Source organism: Eucyclogobius newberryi, unplaced genomic scaffold, assembly GCF_026437365.1.
Source record: "Eucyclogobius newberryi isolate DKJ021-1_F unplaced genomic scaffold, fEucNew1.0.hap1 SCAF_19, whole genome shotgun sequence".
In the NCBI taxonomy this organism is placed as follows: Eukaryota; Metazoa; Chordata; class Actinopteri; order Gobiiformes; family Gobiidae; genus Eucyclogobius; species Eucyclogobius newberryi.
This window is the reverse complement of record NW_027315823.1, coordinates 3,848,021-3,869,708: the sequence shown is the minus strand read 5'-3', so window position 1 is coordinate 3,869,708 and position 21,688 is coordinate 3,848,021. Positions and strand designations below refer to the sequence as shown.

The window sequence follows — 21,688 nt, the reverse complement described above, 5'->3', positions numbered from 1 at the left end:
TGACCACGAGCGGACAGTGACTCGTTGCCGTACTGGACAACGTGAGACGGATCCAGACAGCACTCTGAGTGCCCGCGACGCTGAGAGTACCTCTGGCCACGTTGGAAGCACGAGCGAGACACATTGGAACAGGTGCGGGCCACGCACCTGCAGCGCCATTGGAGCCACGCTGTACCCGGTGCGCCGAGCCGCATTGACGGAGAACGAGACGAGGACTACGCTGGAACGGACCGGTCGATTCTGGTGGAATTAACACGTTTACACGAGGTACTCTGCTTTTATTTTATTTTGCTCCTAGAGTGAAGTGGCCACGAGTTTTTGGTCACACCGCACACAAGCATCGATACAGGCCTGCAACGTAGGGTGTATTTAGATGCCGGCATTAGGACTTTATTATTTGTGATTCATATCAACCTTTGTTGTGTGCAGTTGTGTTTGCTGTGCATTTCTGTGTGTGTGCTGGGGAAACTAATTTACTCTTTATTTTAAGTTACATTTCTTATTTTTCTTTATTAAAAGGGAGATTATTTTTATACTTCGTCTCGTGTTACCTCATTATTCCACTCCCTACTGTATTTAAATACTATCCTGTGACCCAAACATTTATTAGAGTAACATTTTTAGTACGTGAGTACACTGTAAAAGAACCCATAGCCCACTCAAGTAATTCCAGAGTAAACAAGGGCTACACGAATAAGGTTTAACAAACAAAAAATCACAAACATAGGAACTTCTCCTGGTGATCCGATGCAACACAAACAACAAACGTTGAACAATGAATACAAAACAATGGACAATGAATAGCTATGTAAAAAAATAAGTAAGTAAAGTTAGAATAAGGTTAGAAATAGGCATGATATGTACATAAATAAAATATGTAGTGCAATAAAAAGTGAACAGTGCAGTGAGTACAAAGTGCTTAGGCAGTGTTCATGAGTCCAACGGCAGAGGGAAAGAAACTGTTCTTGTGACTGGAGGTTCTGGTCCGGATGGACCGTAGCCTCCTGCCTGAGGGGAGTGGCCTCCTGCCTGAGGGGAGTGGCCTCCTGCCTGAGGGGAGTGTCCTCCTGCCTGAGGGGAGTGGCTCAAATAGTCCGTGTCCAGGGTGAGAAGGGTCGGCTGTGATCCGACCTGCTCGTCCCAGAGCCCTGGAGACGTACAGGTCCTGCAGAGATGGAAGTCTGCAGCCGGTCACCTTCTCAGCAGAGCGCATAATGCGCTGCAGTCTCTGTTTGTTCCTGGTTGTGACTCCAGCGTACCATATGGTGATGGAGGAGGTGATGGAGGAAGTGAGGATGGACTCAATGATGGCCGTGTAGAACTGCACCATCATCTGCATTGGCAGCTTGGCTTTCCTCAGCTGCAGCAGGAAGTACATCCTCTGCTGGGCCTTCTTGATAAGGGAGCTGATGGTGGCTCCCACTTGGGGTCCTGGTGAGGGTGGTGCAGAGAAAGAGGAGGGAGTCCACAGTGGAGATGGGGGAGTCCAGATGCTGCAGGGTGAAGTGGAGTGCCAGGTCGATTGGGTCGTCCACAGACCTGTTGGCTCTGTAAGTGAACTGCAGGAGGTCTAGCAGGAGGTCCAGCAGGAGGTCCAGCAGGGGGAGGTGAAGGACTTGAGGTGGGGAAGGACCAGGCGCTCAAATGACTTCATGATTACAGACGTCAACGCCACAGGTCTGTAGTCATGACGTCCAGTGATCCGGGGCTTTTTGGGGGGACAGGGACAATGATGGACGACTTGAAGCAGGCTGGGACATGGCATGACTCCGGGGAGGTATTAAAAATGCCAGTGAAGACAGGGGCCAGCTCGCCTGTCTTAAGGTGGCAGGGGTGACACGTCTGGTCCAGCAGCTTTTTGAGGGTTGGATTTAGGAAATAGTCTGCACACATCCTGTTCCTGACACCGAAACGCCGATGCAGCCTTCTGCGGCGCCATCTCACTAATCTGATCACATGTAGCTTGTAGTACTAAAAATGTTCTGTATTTCTGTTCCAGGGTGATCTCCTATGAGTGCTGTCCCGGATATGAAAAAGTCAATGGAGAGAAAGGATGTCCTGCTGGTAAGTACTTCCACTGCTTGTATATTGTATTGTATTGTATTGTGTAATCTGTTTAGGTATGTGAATTTGTTTTTACATTTTACATCTTTTATTCAAGGGAACATTCTGCATAAAGGTTTTGAGTTCATGTCCCAACTTTGAGCATACAAACATGTACTTACAATTCAAGAAACAAATCATAATGTATTCAAATTGCTACTGACTTTTTAATCTTAGTCTTTTTTTTACTGTCTTTTACTTATATAGATTTTTGTATGCATTTCATATACTTTTACTTGAGGTTTTTTTTGCTCCTGTATCAACAAAATGTAGTACTTCTTCATCCACCGGTCTGGTTCTACAACCAAGTGTTGGTTTTATTGCATTCTTCTCCTGGCTTAGTCCTGCCTTGTTGAAGTACTAATTGCAGTACTTGTGTTTCTCAGCCCTGCCGTTGGTGAACATTTACCACACCCTGGGGGCAGTAGGGGCCAGTACCACTCAGATGTACTCGGACCGGGCTGAACTCAGACCTGAGATTGAAGGACCGGGAAGTTTCACCTTCTTTGCCCCTAGTAACGAGGCCTGGGCTGCTCTACCCACTGTAAGTACTACTACTACTACTACTACTACTACTACTACTACTACTACTACTACTACTACACTACTACTACTACTACTACTACTACTACACTACTACTACTACTGTTATCACATTTCTGTTGTTGTTGGAGATCTTGAACGCTGTTTTGTTGATGTTTTGTCTTGTCTGAGTGTGGTTGTAGGAGATCTTGAACGCTGTGCTGATGTTCTGTTTGTGTTTGTGGTTGTAGGAAATCTTGGATGCTTTGGTGAGTAACGTGAACATCGAGCTCCTGAACGCCCTGCACTACCACATGGTGAACAAGAGACTGACCTCCGAAGAACTGAAGCACGGAGCCACCTTTACCTCCATGTACCAGGACTTCAACGTGCACGTGCAACACTACTCCAACGGGGTGAGGACTAAAACGGGACTGGACCAGGACTGGACCAAGACTGAACAGAGAGGGAAGCAGGACAGAATGGAGACTGGACCAGAACTGAACGGATATTGAACCAGACCTGAGCCAAGACATTATCAGGACCACTGTTCCCTCTAAGCCAGGGATTCTCAAACTTTTTCTGGTGTGTCCCTATTAGGAGATACAAAATGTATGTATGATTAAAAAAAAAAAGTAAAACACAATTATAAAATCGCATATCAGCCTGAAATAACAGCAATAATTAGAGTTTCAATAGGCTAAATTATGTTTATTTTTCATTCCATTCACAGACTGTCACTGCATTTCTTTGGTTTGTGCATGAAGCTATGAAGAAATAGCATTACAGAGAGCCTCATTGCTACAAATATATAAGTCTCTCCAAGTACTCTCCCCTCCCTCTGTCTCTGCGCAGCCAGGGCAGGTCAGGACAGTCACCTTTCTGCAATGGAACAGCACAGAATTGGTGTTTCACTGCGGCGAATGAGGCGTTTCAAGGAGAAGATGCACCCACGTTACTTTCACGTCACTGTGGATCACTTTTACCATTCGAGTATGTCACGCACAGACTGCTTTCTGCGTGGTGCTGACAAACTTAACACAAAAAGCACATGGGATCAAAGCGGAAAGGAAACAAATGCACACATATTTTTCAGATATGCTTTATATCGCCAAATGAGCAGTCAGAAGCGGAGCAAGTTTAAAATCAAGACTTGAAAAGAGGAGGGAGGAAACAAGTGCAAAGGGAACCAGGACAGAAACACGTGTGGAGGGAGCACATATTACGCAAGAGGCCAAAGCCCTGACTCATTCTAAACTCGCAGCAAACCTATGTGAGGGGCACAGAGCAAAGAGAGATGGCAGAGAGCACAGAACGACAGCAGAGAGCACTGAAGGTCTGAATATACTTGATCAATTCTCCATGGAAATGAGAGGCGCAGAGGGCACTGAAGAAGAGCCTGACATGTGCTGCTGCCTTAACCACTCGATATCGGGCAGCACTCAATTAAGTATTCCATCCTGGAATCATTAATTAATTAACATATTTCTACAAAGGTCTTGACAAAGGTACACAATATTAATCAAATCAAATCAAATCAATTTATTTTTGTAAGGCCCAAAATCACAACAACAGTTGCCTCTGAGGGCCACAGGGAGAAATGAATCAACAATGTCTGTGGTGGCGATGGAGTCAGACAATGTCTGTGGTGGCGAGGGACGATGTCCCAGGGTCCTCTGTCCTTAGACTCTCCTTCTCAGCCAGGAAAAACTACAAAAAAAACCTCTTTGGGAAAAAAGCGTAGAAACCTGGAGGAGTTCCAGTGAAGGAGAGATCCGACTCTCACAGACGGACAGACGGACTCGAGGAGACTGGAGCTGGACCCACTCTTCAGGCAGAAGAGGGACCGACTGAGTCGAGCTGGACCCACTCTTCAGGAAGATGAGGGACCGTCGGAGGCGAGCTGGACCCACTCTTCAGGCAGATGAGGAACCGTCGGGGGCGAGCTGGACCCACTCTTCAGGCAGATGAGGGACCGACTGAGGCGAACTGGAGCCACTCTTCAGGCAGATGAGGGACCGTCCACACAGGGCAGGGACCACTTCATCAGGGGAGGGGCATCTGGGTCCACAGGTCCTCAGGAGTGAGAGAAAGAAAAGAAGGCGGTGAACAGTTTGCAAGTGGAATCAAAAAATAAATATTGTTTGATAGCATAAGTAGTCAGAAGAAGAAGAGGATAGTGCTCAAGCTGTCATACTTCCCCCAGCATAGTTACTCCTAGGGCAGCGTAGCTAAAGCTGTGGGTTTATGTTTCTGTTCCTAACTAGTCTGACCATAAGCGATTTCGAAGAGGAACGTTTTAAGCCTGGACTTAAATGAAGAGACTGTGTCAGCATATTTAACATGGGTCGGGAGCTGATTCCATAACACAGGAGCTTGGTAGCTAAACGCTCTACCTCCTACAGTACTTTTAGAGACTCTTGGCACCACCAGAAGGCCGGCATTCTGAGAGCGAAGAGCTCTGTTTGGATGATATGGTTCTATAGCATCTTTGAGGTAGGATGGGGCCATGTCATTTATGGCTTTGTAGGTCAAGAGTAGAATTTTGAATTTGATTCTAGACTCGACGGGGAGCCAGTGAAGAGACTTCAGCACCGGCGTAATGTGCTCTCTTCTTTTTGTTCCTGTTAGTAATCTTGCTGCTGCATTTTGAACCAGTTGAAAGCTTTTTATGGAGCTTTTAGGACACGCTGCAAGCAGGGAGTTACAGTAGTCTAATCTAGTCGTTACAAATGCATGGATAAGTTTTTCGGCATCACTTTTAGGCAGAATTCTTCTGATTTTGGCTCTTGTTGCGCAAATGGAAATAGGCTGTTTTACAAGCTTGATTTATATGAGCTTTAAATGAGAGCTCCTGGTCAAATAAGACTCCAAGGTTTCTTACAGTAGAACTGGAGGCTACACTGACATTGTCCAGTGTGGCTATCTGCTCAGATAGAGAGTCTCGTAGATGCTTAGGGCCAAGCACAATGACCTCGGTTTTTTCAGGGTTAAGAAGCAGGTAGTTTAGTGTCATCCAGGTTTTTATCTCCTTCACACAAGTACTAAGTCTGTCTACTTGATCGCTCTGATCAGGTTTCATTGATAAATACAGCTGAGTGTCATCTGCATAGCAGTGGAAGTTAATGTCATGCTTTCTGATAATGTTGCCTAATGGCAGCATATAAAGAGTAAACAGAATTGGACCGAGTACCAAACCCTGTGGCACACCGTAAATTACTTTAGAGCTTGGTGAGGAGCTCTGGTTTACATTAACAAATTGGAACCTATCAGATAGATAGGATTTAAACCAGCTGAGGGCTGTTCCTCTAACACCTACATCACATTCTAACCTCTGCAGTAGAATGTTGTGGTCAATGGTGTCAAACGCTGCGCTGAGGTCCAACAGAACCAGGATTGAGACCAGTCCATCGTCAGCGGCTAATAACAAATCATTTGTGACTTTAACTAGTGCAGTTTCAGTGCTGTGGTGGGCTCTGAACCCTGACTGGAAAACTTCAAATAAGTTATTGTCCTGCAGGTGGCGACAAAGCTGTTTTACTACAACTTTTTCAAGGATTTCAGAGACGAAGGGAAGATTTGAAATAGGTCTGTAGTTTACCAATAGGTCGGGGTCTAGATTAGGCTTTTTCAGAAGAGGTTTAATGATGGCATGTTTGAAGGACTGTGGAACATAGCCACTTTGGAGTGAAGTATTTATTATACTAAGAATAGGGTCTATAATTAGGGGAAGAATGTCTTTGAGGAGTCTGCTTGGAATGGGGTCTAGGACACAAGTTGAGCTTTTAGAGGACATAATGGCTGAAGTTATCTCTGCTTGATCAACAGCTGTGAACCTTTCTAAGTTTACAGGTGGATTTATATGGGACGTTAGATTTACAGCTTGGGCTAGTTCAGGGCTAATAGCGGGGGTAATTTCATCTAATTTATCTCTGATTGTTTTTATTTTATTGTTAAAAAATAGGAGGAAATCATCAGAGCTGAGTGTAGCTGGGATTGAGGGCTCTACTGCACTGTGACAGTTTGTTAGCCTAGCTACAGTGCTGAAAAGGAATATAGTGTTACTTATGTTGACTTCTATTAGATTTGAATAATATCTGGTTAGGGCCTTACGCAGAGCCTGCTTATAGGACAGCAGGCAACTTTTCCATGCTTTTAGGGATTCTTCTGTGTGAGAGCGACGAAATAATCCCTCTAACTTTCTAACTCTTTGTTTATGTGAACGCAGTTCTTGGTTGTACCATGGGGAGGCGCGCTTTGGCCTAATGACCTTCTGTTTTAACGGCGCTACAACGTCAAGAGCAGACTTCAGAGAATTCATGGTCAAGTCGACACATTGATCACTTAAACTGGGACTAAAGCTGTTCTCAGCAGGATCACATGACATGTCACTGAATATTGGCTCTATTATTTCTTTGAATTTTGAGATAGATTTTTCAGATATTGTCCTTTTCATTATAACTTTATTTTGTGGGACTGGATGATCTTTAAGAATAAACTGAAAGGTAATTAGGAAATGATCTGACAATATAGGGTTTTGAGGGAGGACAATGAGGTCACTAATCTCTGTTCCATACGTTAGGACAAGATCCAGAGTGTTCTTGTGAGTGTGAGTCGGTTTATTTACATTCTGAGTGAAACCAATGCTGTCTAACAAGGCGCTGAAGGCATTACTGAGAGCGTCATCACTCATGTTCACGTGGATATTAAAGTCTCCAACTATAACTATTTTATCCCAGGCTAACACTAAGTTTGATATAAAGTCAGAAAACTCTGTTAAAAACTCTGAATAGGGACCAGGGGGTCGGTAGATAACTATGAACAAAACTCCTTTTAGGTTTTTCATATTTGGACATGTGATTGACAGCATAAGGCTTTCAAATGAGTGAAATGCATTGTTAGTTTTAGGGCTCATGAGTAGGCTTGAGTGGGAGATCACTGCCACACCACCACCTCGGCCTGTGCTCCTGGCGGTCTGAAAGTTAACATGGGTGGGTGGGGTGGACTCATTTAGTCTGACGTAGTCGTCTTGTTGAAGCCACGTTTCAGTTAGAGCTAGAAGATCTATGTTATAGTCACTAATTAATTCATTAACTAAGAGCGATTTGGAGGAAATTGCTCTAATGTTTAGCAGTCCACATTTTACGTGTTTATTCATTTGTGTATTTGTGTCATTTGTGATTGTTATTTTCCTTAAGTTATTTGGTCTGACGCCTGAAATATTTTTTCTGAGATGTGACTTTTTGGCATTATTTGTACGAGGAACACGAGGGACACACACAGTCTCTATCTGTCTTGAATCTGAACACTTCACATGTAACAGAACGGGCGAGAGTTCAGCGACAGAGGAGCGTCTTGAACTGCTGCTCTGCACCTGGGGCTCATCCCTAGATGGTCACTTAACACGACTAAGACTATCGGTCAAATTCCGAACTAATAGGGATGTACCCTCCGAAGTCGGATGGATGCCATCCCTGCGTATGAGCCCGGGCTTTCCCCAAAACGCACTCCAGTTATCAATAAAGACAACGTTGTTTTGAGGGCACCATCTGGATAACCAGTTGTTGAATGCTGAGAGACGGCTGTACAATTCAGCATTGATCCGATTGGGCAGGGGACCAGAAAATATTACAGTGTCCGACATCGACTTCGCTAGGTCACACACCGCGGCTACTTGGACTTTGAGCACCTCTGATTGTCTCCGCCGGGCGTCGTTACCGCCTGCGTGAACCACGACTCGCCGGAAACGGGTCCTACTCTGCTTTAAGATCCTAAGGTTTCCTTCGATGTCACCCATTCTGGCCCCCGGGTAACACCTAACGCTAGCAGCTGGCAGCTTCACGTCTCTAACAATAGAGCTCCCGATTACAAGAGTTTCTCTAGTGTGTTCAGCGGGTGTGTGATCGCTGAGGGGAGAAAACCTATTATAGACGTGAAGCTCAAGGCGCTCTGAGGTTCGGCGTTTAGCGCCTTGTCCCCTCCGAACTGTCACAAATTGGTCCCTATTCTGTTCCTGGTCTAGTCCCGGCTGCACGGGAGACGCTGAGGGGCTGAGCTCGGCCTTACTGCTACTGCTAATGCTAATGCTACGCCCTGCAGCGCGGTCCGGTAGCCCTCGCGCTAAAACCGAACTATAACTGGACTTAAGCTCCTCTAAACAGCGGATCCGCGCTTCTAACTCCGTAACCCTGGCCTCCAAAACTACCACTACACTGCACTTCACGCACCTATCATCAGAGAAGGAGCCAGGGTTCTGACTCGACATATGACAGCTCAAACAGGTAAAGGTAGATCCAGCCATGACGCTAGCGGCTAGGCTACGCTAGGCTAGTTCAGGCTGGAGCTAGAGAGTGAGGAGGGCTTTTTAATCCACGAAATACTGAAAAGCGAGCGGCTTGAGGCTCTGGATAGTTTGCGGAGAAATCAAACGTTCACTTTCGTGTATATGATGCGTAAATAGTGTGTATAATTCGTGGATTAATCGGTAAAAGGCTCTAAGAACGAACAGCTCTGAAAACGCGACACACTCACCGGAAATGACGTCACCACCAGTCAAGTATTATGGGGTATACATGTGTTGCTGCTGATAAGGAAAGAGGGGCACACAGAAATCTTGCCTAGGCTGACAAAAGAGGATATTTGGAAAAACACAAACCTGTTCATCCCACAGTTAGCAGTGCATGTCAGAGCACAAACCAAGCCATGAAGTCCAAGTAATTGTCTGTAGACCTCCAAGATAGGATTGTATCAAGGCACAGAATGAGGGAAGGGTACAGAAACACTGAGAATTGAAGGTTCCTCTGAGGACTGTGGTATCCACCATCTGTAGATGGAAAAAGACGCTCCCTACAGCTAGCCGGGCCAAACTGAGCAATCAGAGGAGAAGGGTCTTTGTCAGAGAGGTAACCAAGAACCCGACGGTCATTCCGACAGATCCCCAGCTTGTCACCTTCCAGAAGAACAATCATCTCTGCAGCCTCTACCAAGCAGGCCTGTATGGTAGAGTGCCCAGACGGAAGCCACTCCTCGGTAAAAGGCACATGACAACCCGCCTGGTGTTTGCAAAAAGGCCCCTGCAAGACTCTCAGACCATGAGAAACTAAATTCCCTGGTCTGATGAAACAAAGACTTGAATAGCAAGCGTCATGTCTGGAGGAAACCAGGTACCGCCAACATCCTTATCCTGGCCAGTACCAGGATATAGCCAGCATATAGTTTTGACTGGTTCCACTCCAGCTCCAGTGAACCAGTCAAAACTATATGCTGGCTTTATGTTCATACCCTGTGCTTGCCTGTGTGCTCCCTTCAGATAGTGACGGTGAACTGCGCTCGCCTGATCAAACCGGATCAGCATGCAACAAACGGCATTGTGCACGTGGTGGACCGAGTTATCACTGCTGTGTCCAACGACGTCCAGACTATCATTGAGGTGGACGACGACTTGGAGACACTCAGGGTAAGAAGACTTCTAATGTGATACTTCAAAAACTTTAGACACATCTACATCTGCTCTAAATCTTCTGGCTCTTCCTTTCTAGCTCTGCTTCTCTGACTCTGTTCCTCTTGCTCTGCCTCTCTTGCTCTGCTCAACTTGCACTGCTCCTCTGACTCTGCTCTTCTACCTCTACTCCTCTGCTTCTACTCCTCTTACTCTTCTCGTCTGAATCTGCTCCGCTGACTCTGATCCTCTTGCTCTGCTCCTCTGGCTCAGCCCCTCTGCCCTGCTTTCTCTGATCCTCTGACACATTTCCTGTTTATAATATATTTTTTGTAAAGCTCAAAATCACAGCAGTTGCCTCGAAGGGCGACAGTGAAAAACAGATTAGAGCTATATTACATACAGGGTTGGGGGTAAGGCTGGTAACACGTTAGAGTACTCAAATTACTTTTTTAGAGTAACGAGAAAAATAATGTGTGTCGGGGTCAGTCCCTCTTGACTGGCAGACCGGGGTGGTGGTCCCTCTGTTCAAGAAGGGAGGGTGTGTTCCAACTACATTGGAATCACGCTCCACAGCCTTCCTGGTAAGGTCTATTCCAGATTACTGGAGAAGAGAATTTCGACTGATAGTCAAACCTCGGATTCAGAAGAAGGAGTGTAGATTTTGTCCTGGTCATGGAACACTGGTCCAGCTCTATACTCTTCACTGGGTGCGCGAGGGTTCATGGGAGTTTGCCCAACCTGTCCACATGTGCTCTGTGGATCTGGACAAGGCTTTCCACCGCGTCCCTCATGGTGTCCTTTGGGTAGGTGCTCCAGGAGCATGTCTGCTGTTTGCATATGATGTTGTCCGGATGGCGCCATCAGACCTGGACCTGCAAGAGGCACTGGGGCAGTTTTTAGCCAAGTTTGAAGCAGCTGGGATGAAGATAAGCACCTCCAAATCCGAAGCCATGGTTCTCACCTGTAAAAAGATGGATTTCCCCCGGGGTGGGGAGTCCTTTTGAGTTCAAGTATCTTGGGGTCTTGCTCACGAGTGAGGGGAGGACAGAGTGTGAGTTTGGCAGGCGGATTGGGTGCAGAATCTGCAGTAATACGATTGCTGTATCAGACTGTTGTGGCTCTCGATTTACCGGTCAATTGACGTTCCCACCCTCACCTATGGGTTTTGGGTAATAACAAGATTGTGGATACAAGCAGTCAAGGTAGATGGGCACTCTCTTAGAGATAGGGTAAGGAGCTTGGTCACACGGGAGGAGCTCGGAGTAGAGCCACTGCTCCTCCAGTCTTGGATTTCAAATCACCAATTTCCGCCAGGACGGCATCTATCTTTACATCTACTAGCTTTGAAATCGTATCCATTATCTCCAGCAAATGTGCCATAATCACTGGAGCTTTCTCGCTCGTGCTCTCCTCCAGAGCCAAGTCTGACCCAGAGCCAGAGCAGGAGGAGGGGCTAACGAGCTTGGGTGTAGCATTGCTTGCTCAGTTCTTAGGGGAATTTTTGTTCCCGAAATAAGTGTCCAAGCTCATCATGTGTTTGCTCCCACCTAGAAATATTGACTCTCTCCAGGTGAACTTGTAATTATAGACAGATATATCCAATGGATTCAACCGCAGCCCAACAGACACGACCAAGCAGCCATCAACATCAAGATTAGGCTTTTTTTTTTAGTTTTTCTTTTTCTTTTGTTTAATATTTGATATTTTTTAAAAGTAAATAAACAAAACAGAACAACCAGAGAGACTGAGGAAAAAACAGACAAGTGAACATAAATTAAACCCAAATACAAACATAGTCACTTATTTTTTTCCTCTCGAGTTTGACACATCCAGTGGATGCGAAAATCCAATCGCTGCCACAGACCAGGGCTCCCCCAGAGTGGTTCACAATCAGGTCCATAATTTCTGCAGAAAAGGTGATATCATTCCCCGGTGGAGCACACAAATCCAACATGGCGAAAATCACTCAACCAATACACAATAGTAAATCGTCACCACATTTATACAGCGCTTTTCTACCTTCAAGGCACTAAAAGTGCTTTACATCAAGGAACCAGTCACCCATTCACACACCAGTGTGTGCAGACACACTGGTGTTAAGTGTCTTGCTCAAGGACACAATGGCCGTATTTCAAATGGGCCTCTCCTGACTATATAATATCTATCAATTCTTTTCTCAATTTGTTAAAATTTTGGATCGCCTAATTGGCGTTGCCATTAACGTCAAAGGGTGCCACTTGTAGCACTGTCATTGGGTTAATTGTATTGATTTTGCAATTCATCATTTTTGAATGGCTTTAATCTCTCTGGTCAAACACAACATATAAACATAGGAACTAAAAAACAGGTAACAGATAAAAAGATAACATAGAAAAGAAAAAAATATTCAAATGATTGAAAACTTGCGCCGAACCCAAAAGCTGATCATGTAAATGATCAGAAAAGTGGAGGGAAGTCCATTCCTGATTAAGGTCCCCTGAAAAAACTCCACGACCGCTACAGGCTCTAATCATCACAAAGAACAGGATATGTTACTTTCCCATTTCACCACGCCCCCCCGCTGACCCCTATAGGTAAATTTTCATTTTTACCACAAATCCAATCCCTCCCATTTGGCACTCAGATGTGTGAATGTAACAGGACACAGATATTATGCATTAAAGCAGCCAGGCAACATGGAACATAATGTCTGATGTCAAAAACACACAAGTCACATCATGATCATCGGTCTCTTTAAAACAACAGAAATGTATCACCATGTGACCACAATCTGAACTCACATACCCCTGGTGGCTCCATCTCTTGTTATTGCTCAGTTCTTTGTGTCTTGCATCTTCCTGGCTCTTCTCCTCTGGCTCTTCTCCTCTGACTCTGTTCCACTGTTCTACTTCTCTGACTCTGGGCTGGTGTTTATTTAATGGTTTATTTTTTCTGTTTTTCTAACAGACTGCAATTGCGGCGGCTGGACTCACAGCTATGCTGGAGAGTGAAGGACACTACACAGTCTTTGCTCCAACAAATGAAGCTTTTGAAAAAATCCCACAAGAAACTCTTAGCCGTATTCTCGGAGACCCCATTGCCCTTAAAGGTGAAGCCTAGTTTAATTATGACTGGTTAAGAACTGGTTTAGTACCTGTTTTGTTCTGTTTTAGGTATAGTTTTACTCTTGGTTACCTGGTTACATCTGGTTCTTCTCTTGTTATGCGGTACTAAGCCTACCACATCCCAAAGAACCTGCATTATATCAAGGCTACCATTAGGCCTTGTTTAGACCTGTTTAAACCCGTCCAAGTTCTTGTATTGTAGACATCCTGACAAATGTGCAAAATGTGAAGACCACGATCTGTCCTAGATTTTTTATTTATTTATTTATTTATGTTAGTCATGGTTTAGAGTTTCTTGACATGTCGAACTAATAAACTGAGAAACATTGTGCTGAGTCCATCATTAGTCCAGTTTCAGTCCTGGGATTAGTCTGTTTAAGATAAGACCTGTTAGACCTGAACTATTATAGTTGGGAAAACAGTATACAGAGTCCCTTATTAGTCCTAGTTTTGACTTGTTTCCGACCTGGTTTAGACCTGGTTCAGACCTGTTTCTGACCCGGTTCTCCTGTGTTGCAGACATGTTGAACTATCACATCCTGAAGAACATGCAGTGTGCAGAGTCCATCGTGGCGGGCAATCCCATGGAGACTCTGCAGGGCACGGTTCTGGAGGTGGGCTGTGACGGTGATCAAATGACCCTGAATGGTAAAGCCGTGGTCACAAAGACAGACCAGCTCGGAACTAACGGTGTGGTGCACTACATCAATGAGCTGCTCATCCCAGACTCAGGTCAGAATTCACATTTGTTGTAAGTCTGGGTAGCTGACTTCCTTCTAGTAAATAAGTAAATAATGCATAAATTGTAGAGTATACTATAGATGTAGTACATTTATTGACAAAGCCAGACAGCTCTGCACTGCAATAATAAGTCAGTATTTTATCGAAAAATATGCAAACCCAGAAGTAAGAGCCATAATAATGTATTGACAGGCTTTTGGCCAAGATTCACTTTGGAGCATGTTGCCCAAATTCCTTATTTTGAATATTAACTATATGTGTGTTTTTTGTCTTTTAGTTTGTTCACATTTGTAGGCCTACCATCTGCATGTATTGTTTTCTTGGTCTGATAGGTCAACATCCCTAATTAAACTCAAAATCAAATGTTATGTCAAGTTACTCATTGCCTAGTTGTAATGGTTTTTGTAATTTATATTGTTTATAATTTAGGTAGCTAACTGAATAGCTAATAACTGGATAATAACACTCAATAGGCCTTCTTGAGTAGGCTAATATAAACTCTTACTGACCCATTTCTATTCTGAATGTGAACTAACCCCCATCCTATAACATCTCAATTATGTCCAAAAGAATGGAACAAATACTCCAAAATTTAATCCACAATGATCAGACAGGATTTATTAATAGACGACAAGCACAAGATAACATAAGACAATCCTTACATATAATTAATCATATACAAAATCAGCAGAGCAAAGCTGTAGTAATTGATAACAGGACGCTGAGAAAGCTTTTGATTCTGTTAACTGGTCTTATCGGTTTCAAGTGCAAATAGATCAAATTGACAAATTCATCATAAAAAGAATATTAAGTGACTCTGGAAAAGGGGTGCGACAGGGATGTGTCTGGTCCCCCCTCTTGTTTGCTTTGTACTTGGAACCAGTGACCCCATATATTAGACAGTCATAAACAATGTCACAGATGATGTTCTATTGCATTTGACCAAACCAATAGTTGGTCCAATGTCTGGATACAAATTAAATGTACAAAAAACTGAAATTCTCGCTTTTTGGTGACCTCCTTTGAGCTTTAGAAAAGACCTATCCATTTAAAAGGCAAATGGAGTCTCTAGATAGTTTAGTCTACAAAGATAAAGATATAAGACATAAAGATCTATCAACAATTTTGGAGAAAAAATATTCCCCTCTTTTAACTACTATTAAAAAAAAATCACAGTCAAAGGAATGAAACTATTAAAAACTACATTTTGGCCTCATGTCGATTCCAGACTCCTCCAATTTCTTACCATAACCGACTCTTTGATGAGTGGAATAACCAATCTCAAGATTTGTTTGGGACTGGTGTGACCCAGACTATGAAGCTCAAAGGAAAATTATTGAGAATATTTTTCCTGTACAGCCCTTACTTGCAGATGATAGACGGTTGAGTCAGTGGAGAATCCTTGGGTAGAATCTGTTCTTACGACGTGAAAAGCCCTCCGAGACAACCCCTGCTGTGATTTTGGGCGTTACAAAAATAAATTGAATTGAATTGAAAAGAACTAATCCAAACAAAGATGTTAAAATATTAAACTGGTTGTTTTATGATCAGTTTTACATCTAACAGCACAGATTTGAGATTTCATGTTTATAACTATTTATACAGCTATATAAATTATTATAATATAAGATAACTCTTCTACTAGATAATAAAATATAATCTAATGAAAACCTTTGATATGTTGAAAGAATCATTTGACTTGGAGAAGCAGGACTTTATTTATAAGGACTGTATTTACAAATACAGTTATTATATAGGAGTTATTATAATTAAGACATTAAACCGAACAATGATCATCATAACAGTTTGACTGAAATTTTCATTTAAGCATACAAATCGGAACTTTCAAGGGGAATAATATATAAATGCATTAATAATCTGTCATTCAACTATATACATCAAAAATAAATGGGAAAAATAAGATGGACGAATGAAGTGTACGTACATCTCTGCTGAAAATTTCCAACTGCTGGAGATAATGTGGTTGCCAGGATACCCGCCATTACCATGTTTTTGGGACTGTTCTATTGCTCAGAAATATTGGACTGCAGACACAGTCACCATCATCCCACTTGATTTCTGAACTATGTATTTTGGCCTCAAAACCACAGCCTGATAAACGGGCACCTTTGGAGCGAACTCTTAGTTGTAGAAAAAAAGGTCATAACAAAAAAATGAGTGTTCTCAAACTGCAATGACAATCAGGGACTGGACACAAATTATAACTCACAATCGAAACAGTTTAAAAATGACATTTGGACTTAATTTGAACAGTTACTTATTTGAAAGATGGGACTCATTTGTTATGCTGTAATTTTGTTTTTATTTAATGGATCTTGTGACTTTGTTGTTTTTTGTCCTGTGTTCTATGTGTTAAAATGTTAAGCAGAAAATAAAAAAAAAACACTTTATACTCTTTCTTTACATGGTAACTGTTGTTAGCATCAAAATGATAGCATGAGATGCCATAAGCTAATGCTGAACTAAGTGTTATGACCAAATTATGACGTACACACTTCAGGTTAGCAGCCGTTAGCTTCCATTTTTCACTAGATGTCTCCTAATGCTAATTATCGATACTAGCCCGGACCAATATTCATGTTCTAAAGTTTTTTATTTTTTATGAAATATTATTATTTATTTTTATATTGATGTGTCCGTAGCAAAGACCCTTCTGGAAATTGCTGAAAGCTCCAATGTAGCCATGGCAACAAAGCTGTTCGTGGAGGCGGGGCTTAGCACACACCTGACAGGTACCGAGGCCCTGACGCTGATGGCCCCCCAGGACGAGGCCTTCAAAGGTGATGAGAACTGGTTTAGACCTGCTTCATTCCTGGTCTTGCATTTGTAATTTGAAGTGTATCATCTGAAATCCACTTGTTGTTGCACAGGGGGCGTGTCAGTGACCCCCGCCGTGAAGACCCTCCTGTCCCAGCACATCCTGAAGGAGCACCTGTCCTCCAAGTCTCTGTACCACGGACAAGAGCTGGAGACTATGGGAGGACTCAAACTCAGGGTCTTTGTCTACAGGAACGTGAGTACAACTTCAACTACTGGTTTTAGTACTATAGCTGCGAGTACTACCACTATTATTTACTGCTTCTGGATATTTTCTGGGTTTCCTTATAATTTTGTAGATTATATGATAACTCCCATGCTAGGAAGGGGAGAAAGGGATTCATCTCACTGGTGGTGTCACTTTGCTTTAAAAGAAGCGAAAAAAACAAAAGGGCCTTAAGCACTGGTTCAGTAACCTTCTTACAATTAAATTAAAGTTATTTTTGTAACGCCCAAAATCACAACAGCGGTTGTCTCGGAGGGCGACAGAGAAAAACGGATTAAACAATATTCAATGTTCCAGGGTCCTCTGTCCTCAGATCCTCCTTCTCAGCCAGGAAAAACTACAAAACCTCCTTGGTAAAAAGTAGACACCTGGAGGAGTTCCACAGTCAAATCAAATCAAATCAATTTATTTTTGTAAGGCCCAAAATCACAACAACAGTTGCCTCTGAGGGCCACAGGGAGAAATGAATCAACAGTGAAGGAGCGGGGTCTTGAGGTTGTCAGTGTGAAAATAATCAACATGTGAAATGCAGTTACCAGTGGGAAAATCCGGGTGGATCCTGAGGCGTTCCCAGGCCAGCCAAGAGACATAGTCCCTCCAGCGTGTCCTAGGTCTTCCTCTGGGCCTCTGGTGGGACATGCCCAAAACACCTCCCCAGGGAGGCGCCCAGGAGGCATCCGGAACAGATGCCCGAGCCACCTCCTGTCGACGTGGAGGAGCAGCGGCTCTACTCCGAGCTGTCCTTGACCGCCACGCGATGTTGCAGAGACGTGTCAGCCGAGACAGTCCTACAACATCCAGAGACTTTAGGTACTCAGGGCGGATCTCATCCACCCCCGGAGCCCTGCCACCGAGGAGTTTGCCAACCTCAGTGACTTCAGCTTGGGTGATGGACGAGTCAGCCTCCGAGTCCTCAGTCTCTGCTTCCTCTTCGGAAGATGTGACCGTGGGATTAAGGAGTGTGAAAAGAACGAATAATATCACATACAAGTCGCTCTGGAGTACAAGTCACACCCCAGCCAAAACTATGAAAAAAGGTGCAACTTATAGTCCGGAAACTGTGGTATATATTTTTGTTTGTTTGTTTGTTTGTTTCCTTTTTTTTTTATTCTTGTCCTATGTTCTAAGTATTTGTCAAGAATTTGTGTATACCACGTGTATATATCCTCAATTTGGTGACATTATCATCACCGTGACAACCGATTGTTGTTTTGGAAAAAAAAAAAAAACTGGAAATCATAAAAAGCATGAAGGTCATGATTCTGTTCAGCATTCTCACAACTACAGTAACGCTTTATAACTGTTTTTCAAACCTTTTCTGTAGTGGGCTCCTTGGGACACAGCCTCGAGTTAGTATAAAGTATGATTAAATAAAACAATAAAAAGCCTGAAATAACTGTAATAATTAGAATTTCTTTGGTTTGTGCATGAAAAGGCATGAAAAATTGTGAATTTTCCCAAACGTGTCTCGACCAACTTGTAAAAGCTCTGTGCTACCCAGTGCTAAGGGCCCACATAGAGAAGCTCTGATACCAAAGTCTGATGCCAAAAACAAATCACGCAACATTCATCACTTTCCTCAAAACAACAGAAATATCTTGTTATGTGACCATTACCTTTATCTGAGGAGCACTTCTGCCTTGGCTGATGTTTTGAGCACATGCTTTATCCTTCAAAAGTCACCAGAAATGTTGACGAAAACGAGAAGTCATGCCTTATTTGTCTCTTGAATTCTTCACAGATGTGGCAAAACCTCATCATCATGTCTCATTGTTTGTCAGTTTCTAGTCTTTGTTGGCCCAGGCGATGTGCTCTCTCTATGGTAACTGGAGGGACCGTACCTCCATGCGAGATCCAAGTCCTGGGATTACCCTCTGGAGAAAGCCCTCAGTGTTTCCACCCTCGTCACCCTCTGGGACTCCCATGAGTCTTCCATTTTTTCTGCGGGACCTGGACTCCAAATCCAGGATTTTACATTTCATAGCCTTGTTCTCCCCCTAACTCATCCATAATGTCCGAAATAGGCTGCTCCGCCTCAGCGTAATGCATGCTTCTTACCCCTCCTGGCACCGTTGTTCCCAGCTCTGTCTCAACTCTCAACAAGGCTCAGTCACGTCTCATTTCACGCAACATAAGGGCCAACTGTTGTAAAGTTATATCCTCTCCCCTTCCGACAGCTTGTGAGACATTGTTGTTTCCACTGAGTCTATGGTCCATCATCTTTGATTGTTTGGCTCCAATAGCATTATCTGTCTCTTGCTCCTCGTTTTTTTTGGGGGGGGTTTATGTAGATCTCTGAGATTCTTAAGGCAAATATTGGCTGTAGCACAGTGAGTCTGTGTCTCCATACTCTAGAGACACAAACTCAGTTATCGGTCCCAATAAATCTGTTATAAAGTCTAGAGCGATGCCAAAACCGGAAATCCCTATTCTGCTATTATTATAATAACTAGGTCTAAACAGGGGCTAAACCACATCTAATGCAGATCTACGCATAGACTTCATCTCCCATGTCTTAAACATCCCATTATTTGATTGAGTTTCTCCTGTTGTGATTGGCTGTGTGAGGTGTGGGGAATGTAAATGATGGGTTCAGAGGTCGGGGCGTTCAGTCTGGTTCAGATTAATGATGGCACTAAAAATGGAGGAGACAAGACTCAGCATGGGGAACCAGGACCAAATCAGGATAAGTGTGAACCAGGTCTGAATTGTGTATAAAGCTACTATGTTTTATATTATTACTGCAAAAGAAAAATATTTTCCTTGTGCTGTAGAGATGGTCTGGAACATAGGTTCACGCTTGGGCTCTTCTCAGAATGTAAATCTTGTTCTAGTATGACATCACTGTGCCACTGTGGTTACCCAGCCCCCACCCGGGTCCAAACCAGGTCTGAATCCTTTACATCTGTTTTTGCGATCATCATTAATCAAACACAGACCTGAACCCTGCGACCTCTGGACATGGGGTGGGCTTGGTTTGGATCTGCTTCAGACCCGAGATTGCCCTGGTTGAATCCAGGAAAAAACTATAGCAGGTTTAGATTTATTCTATTTATTTATTTATTATTTATTTTAACTTTTATCTAACCAGGATGAAAACTTATCGAGGTTAAAAATCAATTTTTCCAGACCATTCTGACATCAGCACAACAGCACAACTATAACATACAATGTTTTACATACTCAATTCAATTTATTTTTGTAATGGCCAAAATCTCAACAGCAGTTGCTTCAAAGGGCCTCACATACATCGTAAATACACTCACAGTCATGTCAGCATAAAGTGACAGTCTGAAATAAAGCATTTGCAAGTTGAGAGCTTTGTTTCATGTTCATTTAAACGTAATTTGAAAGAGTCCAACAAAACCTGCTCTTTCAATTTAAACTTCTTGAGTTCATTCCAAAACTGCACTGCAGCGACTCTAAAAGCCTTTTTCCCATCTCTGTGCAAGCTCTGGGCACATAGAGCAGTAGCAGGTCCAGGGACTGCAGGCTGTAGCTGCTTCATTTATTTATTTATTCAGAAATGTTTAAAATTTAACAAAAAAACACAATAAACGGAACAAGACCTGTGAGAGAAAATAGCAGCGAAAAAAGAAGAGACATCCGGAACAAATTAAAGGAATAATAGAGGATTTTTGGCGCAAAATCTGAGTCTCATTTCCTCGTGGCGAGGACAGCCAAGTAGTTCTCCCACATGTCAATCATTCCCTGCGTTCTACTGCACACCTGCAGCCTTGTTCTGGCTCATTACCAGGATAGCAACACATTTCCCTGGCTGCGCACGCGTGGTTGATATGCCAGTGTGTGATTAGCGAAGTGAGCAGCCAATTCCTTCAGTGCACAGTACAAAAATGGCCAAGGGACGACACAGAAAGACTGTGTTCGAGCTCAGAAGAGACGGAAATCTGCAGGGACAGGAGATGCGAGGCAATCCAAGATGCGAGTCAAATTTGTAAAATTTCCCCGGTGATTTGAGGCCCAATTACATACCGTACTTTTCAGGCATGAAAAAGCCACTACTTTCCCACACTTTGAACCCTGTATTCACTGTAACAGTGTATCTAATTTATACATTTTTCCTGGCAAACGGCCACCAGGGGGCAATCTAGCAGGAAGCGGAAGCGTTTGACACGCTGTGGAATAAGACGTCAGTGGAAGCACTGTCCGAGCTTCAAAATGCTGTGTGTTTTATTACAATACAACTCCTATTCACTTAGAAATTAGTCTAATTAGTAATGCAGTGCAGCGAGCCTCGGGTGCGCTGCGAGACCCCGGTTCAAAAGACGCATCACTACCGCGAGTAAATATCTCATGTTACAACGTGGGAACCTGCGGTTTACTGTCAGGTGCTGCCCGTATATGAACAAGTTCTATTTTCTTTGTACATTTCGTGTGCGTGGCTTCTATTCAGGAGCGCTGTAAAGCCCGAAACGTACGTTAGTTCTGAAATCCAATCAGATGGTCAAAAATACTGGTGGGCCTCCTGGCAACCACAGCTTTTCTAACAGTCAGCCTTCCCTTGTGAATAATGTGCACTTTGACATTATTTCAAGAAATAACGTATCAAAGTTTTCCAACATTTCATTTTGTGGCCACCCAAATTGTTAATACTTCTTAAATTTAGACATTATTCGCCTTGAAAGTTCTGATTTATAAGCCTCAATAAATAGTTTAGTCACAGGGTTATACTCTGGCATTGATATTCCTGTC

General features: G+C 43.4%; 1 protein-coding gene across 1 annotated transcript in view; it reads left to right on the top strand.

Moving 5' to 3' along the window:
* The window catches only part of tgfbi (transforming growth factor, beta-induced), a 50,321-nt gene that overhangs the window by 13,172 nt on the left and 15,461 nt on the right, over window positions 1-21,688 (top strand). The window contains exons 3-10 of the mRNA XM_072451459.1: window positions 2,000-2,064; window positions 2,490-2,647; window positions 2,877-3,041; window positions 9,935-10,081; window positions 13,013-13,154; window positions 13,690-13,902; window positions 16,575-16,712; window positions 16,803-16,945. Coding sequence (XP_072307560.1) covers window positions 2,000-2,064; window positions 2,490-2,647; window positions 2,877-3,041; window positions 9,935-10,081; window positions 13,013-13,154; window positions 13,690-13,902; window positions 16,575-16,712; window positions 16,803-16,945 — 1,171 coding nt within the window. The remainder of the gene's footprint in view (window positions 1-1,999; window positions 2,065-2,489; window positions 2,648-2,876; window positions 3,042-9,934; window positions 10,082-13,012; window positions 13,155-13,689; window positions 13,903-16,574; window positions 16,713-16,802; window positions 16,946-21,688) is intronic.